Source organism: Sinohyriopsis cumingii, chromosome 16, assembly GCF_028554795.1.
Source record: "Sinohyriopsis cumingii isolate HCF-2022 chromosome 16, ASM2855479v2, whole genome shotgun sequence".
NCBI lineage: Eukaryota > Metazoa > Mollusca > Bivalvia > Unionida > Unionidae > Sinohyriopsis > Sinohyriopsis cumingii.
Genome location: NC_142976.1, coordinates 48,120,244 through 48,133,505, shown reverse-complemented (window position 1 = coordinate 48,133,505; position 13,262 = coordinate 48,120,244). Strand labels below are relative to the sequence as shown.

General features: G+C 33.9%; 1 protein-coding gene across 2 annotated transcripts in view; it reads right to left on the bottom strand.

Moving 5' to 3' along the window:
* Positions 1-13,262, bottom strand: part of LOC149780367 (sodium/glucose cotransporter 4-like) — a 92,274-nt gene that overhangs the window by 54,821 nt on the left and 24,191 nt on the right. For both annotated transcript variants that reach the window (XM_089937266.1, XM_089937267.1), the window contains 3 exons: positions 12,189-12,269; positions 8,313-8,518; positions 4,446-4,581 (listed from right to left, as the gene is read on the bottom strand). In XM_089937266.1, coding sequence (XP_089793392.1) covers positions 4,446-4,581; positions 8,313-8,518; positions 12,189-12,269 — 423 coding nt within the window. The remainder of the gene's footprint in view (positions 1-4,445; positions 4,582-8,312; positions 8,519-12,188; positions 12,270-13,262) is intronic.

Genomic DNA, 13,262 nt, shown 5'->3' with positions numbered 1-13,262 from the left:
GACATTCAGTGCATGTACACTTCCTGTACTTAGGTGGCATTTGGCTTTGATTTTTGCTCATGCTTGTTGTTGGTTTAAGTTGAACTGACAGTTTTACTGGCAAGTACAAAATGTGTCACTAGCTGAATAAGCACCTGCAAATTTCTGGCATTACAGTGTACATGGTACGGTATTCACAATAGCCACATTTCCCTATTGGTAGCCTTGTAAATTTGATCTAGTCTGCTGAATCTTGCTCTCAGACATGTGATATCTAGAAATGACCTGAGCACAGCTGTCACATATTTAAGTAGCAAGTAAATAAGCTGCAAAGCCATGTGGTTCGAAAATGGATACCTTAACAAAATCTAGAAACTACTGCTTACTAAATGGTATTAATTGATAATGGATGAACAAGTTCACATTCACTAGGTAACTTAACAATATTGATTACAATTGTCCTGAAACCTCTCTCTCTCTTTCTTTCTCTCATACCACTGCATAGTATATTTGATCCCGTTGTGCAAAACAAAAGAGATGGAATATCTGTCTTTGTCATGGTTATTCAATTTCAAACATGTCTATTCTAATACACATATATGTGATCAAATTTAAACAACTATATTCCTAGTCCATGCTATTTTAGCACATATACATCTAATGATTGTGAATTTAAAATTCATAAATCATGTAAATATTTTTAATCCTTCTCAATGTCAGGTCCTATATATTTTCGTACATGATCTCTTCCCTAAAAAGATAATCATTTTGACACATACTTTTGAAGAATTTTGTTTTACATATGAACAATTACATGATATACAATAAAGCAATTTGAATGACACAATTCATATATAAGTTGAATCTGAGTATAATGCAAAGCTGAGAGTTTTGGTAAAAAAGTATCAACTTATAGGCTGGAAGATACAGGTATGGTAGAGCCATACTGGACATCAAAATAACTTAAGTGTAATGGACATCAAAAAAAGTTATCAGCAAACCTTTATGCAGGAAATTTGCAAAATTATCACATAAAAACAATAAGACGTCTGTGTGTTAGTCTGATGAATACATCTAGAATAATTGTTGCTCAAAGCAAAGTTTTCATCCTTACCTGATCAAACAACAAATGTATGCTTCATGTGGCATCAAAACAGATGCCCCCTTTAGGCAGTTAACTCCTTCTACATTTATGGCAAGCAAAGCAAAAGCAGAAAGGATATATAATGTTTTGCTGGCTGTTACAAATTAGTTCTAGTTACTCATAAAGTGTGATATAACCCTTCTCAAATTACTCTTAAAGGGTGTTATAACCTTTGTCAAATTATTCATAATGGGTGATATAACCCTTCTCAAATTATGTCAAAAAGGTGATATAACCCTTGTCAAATAGTTCAATTTGATATAACCCTTGTTAAATTACTCATAATGGGTGATATAACCCTTGTCATAAAGGGTAATATAACTTCTGTCAAATAAATGTCTGAGAATAGAGGCTGAACTTGTGTTCAAATGTAAAAACAAACAAAAATTAAATTCCTGCTAGTAATTTTTAACATCTATAATAAAGTTTAGAGTGAGGTTAGAATCATTCAACTTTTCAAATCATCTTATTATTTCTACCCATGGCACACTTTGATAATGCTGTTAGAACAATCAAATATGTTTGTTATTTGATTATTTGTACTCGCACTATTTCATAACTATAGTTATTAGTTGAATGTACTACACGTGTATAGTTTTGTTTTGCTAACGATTCATAACTATAGGCACTGGTTGAATACATTACATGTGCAGAGTTTTGTTTTGCTAACAATTCATAACTACAGGCACTGGTTGAATACATTACATGTGCGCAGTTTTGTTTTGCTAACCATTCATAACTATAGGCACTGGTTGAATACATTACATGTGTGCAGTTTTGTTTTGCTAACCATTCATAACTATAGGCACTGGTTGAATACATTACATGTGCGCAGTTTTGTTTTGCTAACCATTCATAACTATAGGCACTCGTTGAATACATTACATTTGCTAATCATATCCGACTGATTAGTGATTAACATCAGATAAAACTGTGAGAAATTATACCATGCTATGTTTAATTGAGTAAAGTAGCTTACACAGAGGCACACTGCAGCAAACAACCCAGTCTGGCCAAAGCAGGATTTGAACCCACACTTTTCTTGTTGCAAGTCCAGCATGTTAACCAATAAGCCAATGTAGTTCTGTTTTCACCACACCCAAATGCAATAAGACGGTGTATTAAAGCAATGATCAGATGAATAATGGCTGGATTAATGAGATTTGTTGTTGGTGTTGTATGTTTAATGCCATTCTGCAGCACAGGGATAGGGTATACATGATGGCCAGTATATCTGGTGTAGGAAGAACCAGGGAAAACCCCATGAAGAATGACCGACCCACGGAAAGCTAATGGCAAACTTTCTCACATACCCACAATGGCAGAGCTGGATATTAAACCCTACACAGACAGAGATGAGTTTTCAGTGCCAGCCCTAGATTAATGAGATGTACCACAGCAGCTCCCGTACAAAACATGCCCAACAGTGAACAGCTTATACCCATCATGCATCTGGAAGTTTGGGTCTGTGTTGTTCCCTCTACCTAAGTTTTCCACACAACCTGATATGGAGATCATATAAATTGGACTGTCATCTAAGATTTAGATTTTACTATCAGCCAATCAGAATCACTCTCAAATATATCCAATTGGGATTTGTTAAAACACAATCTAAAGTGCAAAGTCATGCTGAAGAATTTCATGGATTGTGTATGTGATCTGACTATGCAATCGTAATGACGATAAGTCTCGAGACACAAATAAAAAATTTTTATTTCAAATCCCAACACTTGTACACATATGAAAAAAATATAGCTTTATCTGTGTGCTAATATTCAGTGACACAAAAAAATGTGAAGACGGAATTGGCAACATCATCAAACATGACCAGCTGTTGTTCAATTACCACACTGAAAAAATGTTCAAAACTATTATGATTGCTTTTTTTGTATTATTCTGCATGTGTATATTTTCTGATTTTTCCAACATGAAATAAAATAAAGGTAACTAAAGACTTCAAAAATCACTACGAGTTTACTAGGAGGTCTGTATTGCAGTACTTACAATGCAAATCATGCTTAGCATCACTTATATAACTGTTTATTCTCAAAAATATGAGGCCAATTTTGCATTATTCATTGATTTCACCAAGCTGCATTCTTCCAGATCCCATTTTAGCTAAACATCCATTGCTGTTTTATTTACTTTGATCCATGAACCTAAGAATTACTGTTTTTCAGTGATATAAGGGATCCTACAAAGTACTCTACTCTGTGTAAAGAGAAACATTACATAAGGCACATAACCAGCAGATATTCATATGACTGACATATCAAATAATAATCATAATATAGGTTAAAATGGCCTATTAGATCATCAATCCATCTTAGGTTTGTTTTGGCTTAACAAAAAATCATAGTTTTCAAATAAATTATTTATTCCACCTTTGATTTTGGCCAGGTAATTGTTTCGGCATCTCCTTTTCTTCATAACTGCTGAATTCCAACAGCAGTCCAGGCAGTTGATTGTTTATACCATGAAACTGGTTTGGGTATTGAGGGCATTTTTAATTTTACCTATTTATTCTACAATATTTCTCAACATAAATTGAGAAGGAAAAGTTGTTGTGCATAAAGATTAATTAATCACTGTGTAATTTCTTTACCATATATAAAATTTCTACCCATTACTGGCACAGTTCTTTTGATGTGTAATTTCTTTACCATATATAAAATTTCTACCCATTACTGGCACAGTTCTTTTGATGTGTAATTTCTTTACCATATATAAAATTTCTACCCATTACTGGCACAGTTCTTTTGATGTGTAATTTCTTTACCATATATAAAATTTCTACCCACTACTGGCACAGTTCTTTTGATGTGTAATTTCTTTACCATATATAAAATTTCTACCCATTACTGGCACAGTTCTTTTGATGTGTAATTTCTTTACCATATATAAAATTTCTACCCATTACTGGCACAGTTCTTTTGATGTGTAATTTCTTTACCATATATAAAATTTCTACCTATTACTGGCACAGTTCTTTTGATGTGTAATTTCCTTTTACTCCATAATAAAACAAATATATGCCACATCGGCTGAACATGACACTCATTTGCATTTCTTTTTATTTTTCATGATTAAACAATGATTAATATAGATACCTAGAAATTATTTTACAATACCAACTGAAATGGACTGCAAACCATGTTATTACAAATTAAAAGATCTAAAATTCTAAGACATGCATATCAGTAGAAAACTATGATGATCAACAACTTCTTGCAGTAAAATAATCTGAATGGATTACAAATAATCTAGTGCAAAATTTAACAATTAATCTTAGGAGTTCAGATGCACATGATGTGCAACATACCTGGAAAGAGAATGCGAGCAATCATTCCTGGGAAGACAAGAAGGAACAGTGGCAAAATTTTCAGGTAACTACAGAAAATGGCACCAGCCTTGGCGTGATCATATGTCTTTCCAGCCAGAGCCCTCTGTACTATCACCTGAAAGCAAAATGTCATTCATGCAGAATTTTTTATTTATTGAGGAATTCTATGATTTATATTTTCATAGTGTTTATACATGGTGAAAGAACACCGTACACCACAAGATACAGATAACAGTATTTGAATGTCATGAAAGGACACAGTGCAAATAAAGATATCACACATCATGGTGTTTCAAAGTCAGGCTTCACCAATGTCGCAAATTGTGATTTGTTTTCCTTATTGGCGACAAAAATATCCCATCTGGCGATTTTTTTGGCGACAGACTTTTTGGTTATTTAATTCGTACATACAATCATGGATTTGGACTGGATAAATTAAAAGGGAGAACGAAAGGAAGCCACAAACTTGACTAAGCAATGCATTGGAATCAATCTGTTACACAAACGATCCTTTGTTCGTGTTGACAACCCCCATCTTTACAGTGCATTGTTACATCATAATCTGCTTATGCTGACATCTGGGCTGAGTACTCTATGCTGTGATACAGTCAGTCATGCTACTGAACTATACCTACAACTGACCAACTTCTGAAGACGCGAATAGAACAGATACAATTAATTGAATGGCTAATCTTTCTGTTGTTTTTTTTTACATATACCAATACAACAGTTTTGCTGAACCTTCATAGAAAACTGATAACCTCTGAAGTACCGACTACTATGTATAAATACAAAGCAAATGGAAAATATCTCAATCACAATTATATCTCTCACCAGTGCAACATTATCATGAGCAAAAGGAAGTTAGATGTTGCGTGTTCATCATCTCACCCTAAGTTACAAAAATTAACAGCGTTTGGATTTAGTGCAAATTCATCAGACAATACAGTCACTGAACCCAATAATAAACTTTGCAGTCCAACATCATCTACATGTAGTGCTTCAAGTGCAACACCACATTACGATGAACGGGGCAAAAATTCCCGAAAATTTCTAGACAGTTGGAAACTTGGTCGTCTGTGGCTGAGATATGATAAAAAGTTAAAACAGATGTTCTGTGATGTATGTATCAAGGCAAAGTTCGTCAATTCATTTACAACTGGCTGTGATATTTTGAAGAAGGAGTGTGTCACCAAACATGAATCCAGGTGGGGCAAGTAATATTTGTGCATTTTACTCATTGATCTTTTCCTTTTGCCATCAATCCCGTGTTACGGCTGCAGAGACTTAAACTCCGCAACAATAAATAGCAAAAAAAAAAAACAAGTTTTGCATAATTAAAAATAATTATTTATTTCTCAAAAATACAGGAGTGAAAGAATCCCTAAATTGGGTGTGAATTTATGCTTATATATACGGTCCAATATTGCCAGGTGTTGATTCATGTAAGTTTCATTCGTGGTAATGGAGATCCTTTTTTGCTTGTCGAGAGAATTTATATAGCATTCTAGATCATTCTTGGGATTTAGGAAGCAATTCACTACAAGCTTTGTAAAGCTAGCCATAAGGGGGGGGGGGGCATTTAATTACGGAATGCATACAATTGACGGTTGCAATATACGTCACTTATCTTACATTGCAATGTACGATCGTAGGGTTTTATTATTATTAAAATGTCAACTAAAGTTGATAATGCATTTTTTTTTCAGGTAACAACAGTCATACATGTGCACAAACGGTGAAACTTTGAAACTGCATTCAACAAGTGTGCAGCCCTAAAATCGCGACGGATCTTCATGTAACACTTTGTAACATTTTGTTAATGCTTGTTGTAATTAAAGTATTAACTAACCCATCTTTTGTAATTTTCATTGCCTGTTACATTAATAGACTAAATTAACACTTGCAAAAATGTACACTACTTGTTCTGGCGACACTTTTTGAAAATTGGCGACAAAATATTGAGGCTGGCGATGTTTTTGGCGACAGCGTTTTAAAAGCCAGGACCATCCCTGCACGTTGAACTAGGACAATGTACAAAACAAAATATCATATATCACAGTGTCTGAATGTTCTGCTAAGACACTGTACAAAGCAAGATATCATACTGTTTACTGTTTGAATGTTGTGCTAATATGACATACGAAGCAAGATATCATACTGTTTACTGTTTGAATGTTGTGCTAAGATACCATACAAAGCAAGATATGATATAATAATAATTATAATAATAATAATGAGAACTTTGTATAGTGCCTAATCTTTAGAAACTCTAAGCACTTTACAACATTAGACAACACCTGTGAGATAAAAATTATAATGATATGATTAAAAAAAAAACACCATGAAATTAGAAAACAAAACAAACATGCTGAGAATATTTAAGGTAGGAAACATTATTAGGTCTTTATGTTTGTTCTTGCAGTGTTTGGATGTTGTGCTATGACACCATACAAAGCAAGATATCATATATCAGTGTTTGGATGTCTTACTAGGACACCATATAGAACAAGATATACATCATAGTGTTCAAATGTCATTGAGGAATATAAACATAAAACTGATATTTTTTCAGGAAATGAATTCTAAGAAGAAGAAGAAGCATGACATATTTTTGTATCAAAAGGTTACCATGAATTTACTAATCGATAATGTTCTATTTGATGCATTAGTGACACTTACAATACATTATTAGCTATACCATGATGTGCGTATGGGAGTAAGTGTATTTTTCAAGGATAGCTATACCATGATGTGCGTATGGGAGTAAGTGTATTTTTCAAGGATAGCTATACCATGATGTGCATATAGGAGTAAGTGTATTTTTCAAGGATAGCTATACCATGATGTGCGTATGGGAGTAAGTGTATTTTTCAAGGATAGCTATACCATGATGTGCATATGGGAGTAAGTGTATTTTTCAAGGATAGCTATACCATGATGTGCAGATGGGAGTAAGTGTATTTTTTAAGGATAGCTATACCATGATGTGTCTATGGGAGTTAAATGTCTTTTTCAAGGATAGCTATACCATGATGTGTGTATGGGAGTTAAGTGTCTTTTTCAAGGATACACTGTGACAGCTGGAGCAGCTGGCCTATTGAAAATCAGACACTGTAAAAACTGAGATACCATGGTTTACTACCTGGCTGACAACAAATTAAAAATTTCTGTACACCTTATTGTATTTGACATAAAATCCACACTATACATTTTTGATGCAAATACCTTACATTAACATCAATCATACATATTCTATATCATGAAATGTAGATATTGTTGCTTCATTGGTGAAAAAACCATTCCAATGTAGATGAAGCTGGCTTTTAATTAGCACCTGATGCCAATTTATTTATTATCTGGATAGTGCCAAGGTCCATAATGTGTTTAATATCATAATTAATATCTGACACTGCATAATTCAACAATTATGTTCTTCAATCATTTCTTAGCACACCTGCCAAATGTGGAAGCAAGATAATTTACCACAGGAAACTGGAATTTTCACTAGGCCTACAAATACAAAATTCAGCAGGTGCTCTAAATAAAGTTCAATTCATATATTTATTATGCTGCTGAACTGCAAATAAACTAGAATCATGTCTTGTATGTACTTGGAAATGGCTCAAAGAAAATATTTATGTTTAGTTTCTTGACGGTACATGCTATTTCCATGATTCTCTCATATCAAAACTTTCACATCTGTGCCATCATGGAATCCTGTAAGAGTCTAGAATGGCATGGACCTTATCACTAATATGTAACATCCAAATTAAGTAATAAAATACTGCCATTAGGGGTTATGACATCCTCAGCGGATGTGGATGATAATCCTGGTTATTTTACCTGATCCGAGCACCAGTACCATACAGAGTTGATGGATAGTCCCAAAATTCCTGGCCATGGCAAGTCACCTGTCTTTGGGTCACGGAATAGGTGCATGTAATCGTCGCGTGGCTTACCACATGTTGTGTTCCCATACAACGTACTATTGGAAATAGCAAGTGGATATTGTTCTACCATTGCACTAAAACCTCCAACTTTAACAAAACCTGAAACAAAACATCAAAAAATTAAAACAAAAAACACTGTGCCCAAGTTTGCTCAAGAAAATAATGCATAAAAAGGGAACTGAATAAGTTCAAATTCTACTGTATTCAAAGCCACTGCTACCAAACATTATACGGTACACCTGCTTTTATAACATTACATACAGCACATAAGTGAGTACTGTAAAAAGAAAACTAAATATTCTGCCATACTGAAAGTCTCAACTGGTGAAAAGAGAAAAGGCAGAAAGAGAATAAAACAATTTTTCATCATTTATGCAATCTGCATTATAACTTACGATGAGCCTTTTGCAGGAAATTTGATATGGCCATACTACTAGAAACAACTCTAATATTTAACTTTATTAGTTTGTATCTGAATAAGAACAACACAGACACAGACTTGCATCTGAACTCAAACAGCAGAAACAGATTTGCATTGAATATGAACAACACAGACACAGATTTGCATTGAATATGAACAACACAGACACAGATTTGCATTGAATATGAACAGCACAGACACAAACTTGCATCTGATATGAGCAGCAGAGATTTGCATTGAATATGAACAACACAAACACAGACTTGCATCTGAATATGAACAGTACAGAGATTTACATTGAATATGAACAACACAGACACAGATTTGCATTGAATATGAACAACACAGACACAGATTTGCATTTGAAACATGAACAGCACTAAGACTTGCATCTGAATATGAAAAACACAGACACAGACTTGTATCTGAAATATGAACAACACAGACACAGACTTACATCTGAAATATGAACAACAGACACAGACTTCCATTTGAAATATGAACAGCACAAATACTGGCATCTGAATAAGAACAACACAGATTTGCATCTGAAATATGAACAGCACAAAGATTTGCATCTGAAATATGAACAACACAAAGATTTGCATCTGAAATATGAACAGCACAAAGATTTGCATCTGAAATATGAACAACACAGACACAGATTTGCATTGAATATGAACAACACAGACACAGATTTGCATTTGAAATATGAACAGCACAAATACTGGCATCTGAATAATAACAACACAGATTTGCATCTGAAATATGAATAGCACAAAGATTTGCATCTGAAATATGAACAACACAGACACAGATTTACATCTGATATGAACAACACAGGCAGATTTGCATCTGAATATGAACAACACAGACAGACTTGCATCTGAATATGAACAACACAGACACAGATTTGCATCTGATATGAACAACACAGACACAGATTTGCATCTGATATGAACAACACAGACAAAGATTTGCATTTGAATTTGAATAGCACAAAGATTTACATATGAATGTGAACAAAACAGATACAGACTTGCATCTAATATGAAGATTTCCATCTGATATGAACAACACAGACAGAGATTTCCATCTAAATATGAACAACAGATACAAACTTGCATCTGAATATGAACAACACAGACACAGATTTACATCTGAATATGAACAACACAGACACAGACTTGCATCTGATATGAACAACACAAACACAGATTTACACTGAATATGAACAACACAGACACAGATTTACATCTGAATATGAACAACACAGACAGATTTACATCTGAATATGAACACAGATGGATTTGCATCTGAATATGAACAACACAGACACAGATTTGCATCTGATATGAACAACACAGACACATATTTGCATCTGATATGAACAACACAGACACAGACTTACAGTGAATATGAACAACACAGACACAGATTAACATCTGAATATGAACACAGACACAGATTTGCATCTGATATGAACAACAGACACATATTTGCATCTGATATGAACAACACAGACACAGACTTACACTGAATATGAACAACACAGACACAGATTAACATCTAATATGAACAAAACAGACACAGATTTGCATCTGATATGAACAACACAGACACAGACTTACATTGAATATGAACACAGACACAGATTTGCATTGAATATGAACAACACAGACACAGATTTACATCTGAATATGAACAACACAGACACAGACTTGCATCTGATATGAACAACACAGATATAATTACATCTGAATAGGAACAACACAGACACAGATTTGCATCTGATATGAACAACACAGACACAGATCTGCATCTGATATGAACAACAGACACAGATTTGCATCTGAATAGGAACAACACAGAGATTTGCATTGAATACGAACAACACAGACACAGATTTACATCTGATATGAACAACACAGACTTGCATCTGAAATGAACAACACAGACATATTTACATCTGAATAGGAACAACACACAGATTTGCATCTGATATGAACAACACAGACACAGATTTGCATCTGATATGAACAACACAGACACAGATTTGCATCTGAATAGGAACAACAGAGATTTGCATTGAATATGAACAACACAGACACAGATTTACATCTGATATGAACAACACAGACACAGATTTGCATCTGATATGAACAACACAGACAGATTTGCATCTGAATAGGAACAACACAGAGATTTGCATTGAATATGAACAACACAGACACAGATTTACATCTGATATGAACAACACAGACAAAGACTTGCATCTGAATATGAAGATTTACGTCTGAATATGAACACAGACACAGATTTACATTTGAATATGAACAACACAAAGACTTGCACCTGATATGAACAAAAGGCACAGATTTACATCAAAATATGAACAACACAGACACAGACAGATTTACATCTGATATGAAGAACAATGACACAGACAGATTTACATCTCATATGAACAACATATAGACAGACAGATTTGCATCATATCATACAGCAGATTTCAAAGTTCCAAAATATTTGCTAGTTTTGAGTACAACCTCACAAAAGCATCAGAAGAAATAAAGTAGAAATTAAAGTACTCTGCCCCATGTTGATTCAGCATGATGACTGGCATCAAGACACACAAAATAAACCTAAAGTACTCTGTCCCATGTTGACTTACCATGCAGACTGGCCCTAATGCACACAAAAACTAAAGTACTCTGCACCATGCTGACTTGACATGTTAACTGCCTCCAATACACATAGAACTGTCCTAAGTACTCTGTCTGATGTTGACTTTGCATGTTGACTGGTTATGAGACAGAAATAAAACTAACCTAAAGTACTTTGCCTTATGTTGACATGTTAACTGCCTCTAATACACACAAAACTGTCTGAAGTACTCTGTCCTATGTTGACTTGGCATGTTGGCTGACCATAAGACAGAAATAAAACATACCCAAAGTACTCTGCCCCATGTTGACTCTAACAAATTGTAAAACTGACCAAACTTCTTAGGAAATATGATTGAGTCTTGTATCATTATTCCAACTTTAGTTTATGTCACTAATGACTAAATATAAAGTCAGGACCTGACACAATATGCTGCAGTTCATTTGAAAGTGAACTGCCCCCAACCCCAAATCCAACAGTATGGTCTATCTAACCACTTTTGGCTGTAGTAGCAATGGATTACCTTCCTTTGGTATGATTATTAAATTCAGGTTGAAAAATGTCAATTAACTCAATTAACTTCATTAATTTACAAAGTGATAAAAGCAAGACATACTTTCAAGAGAAAAATTCCTTATAACTGAAATCAAACACTATCAGAAAAAGACTGAGGACACTTACTGATGACCATGAGGATGGTTGCCCCAAGCAGCATGATGATGGTCTGGATAAAGTCCGTCCATATAACTGCCGTCAGACCACCTACAAATATATAACTATATATATAAATAACTATATTTATATTATTAATCAGTTACTTAAAATCTTTTGATACTGGTGAAGAAACTGATTTGATAAACTGTGTGAAAAATTCGGTGAAAAACACCACAACAAAATATACATACAAACCAAAGACTGTCCCAATAGTTTTGAAGTAACAATCTATTTATTATACAACATAAAAGTGTGGGGAAATTCACTCCCTTGATATGAGAAAAGATAAATTTAGATGGGACTTCTCTAAGACGTAATGGTAAGACTTGAAAATATGCAAGATTTTGTTTGCTTTTTTAAAATAAAATTAGCATGAAAAAGACCCACAATTATGGTCCTAGACTCTGAATATGGTATGAACTTTTGAATTTATTGCATTACAAACACAAGTAGCAAGGCACATAAACCCTTAAGGTCACACGGTGACCTACATATTGTCCTGTTTGTCACAAATTTAAAAAGAGATCCTTTTGCACCCTAGTACATATGGTTTAGGCATTTTCACAATAAAAATGTGTGCTTTTTTCTATATCATTCTTTGTCTCATGTTATTATGCTTTTATCATCCTGCATTTACAATGATGTAACTGATACTGTTCATTTTTATTATCGTTGTTCAATTTAATTGCCCTTAATTAGAATTGCTTTACTTAACTTTCCTTTAATTGGCATTGTTCCATTTAACTTCCCTTTAATTTGGATGTTTTAACTGCCCTTTAATTTGCATTGTTCTACTTAATTGTATTTTAATGGGCATTGTTCCATTTAACTGACCTTTAGTTGGCAGTTTTAATTAATTTCCCTTTAATTGGAATTGTTTTACTTAATTGTCTTTTAAATGGCACTGTTCTATTTAACTGCCCTTTACTTGGTATTCTTCCATTTAACTGCTGTTTAATCAGCATTATTCCCCTGAACACAGCTGCATGTTTTAAAACAAGCATCATAATGGACCAATTTAATTCATCAAATTTTGTTTTA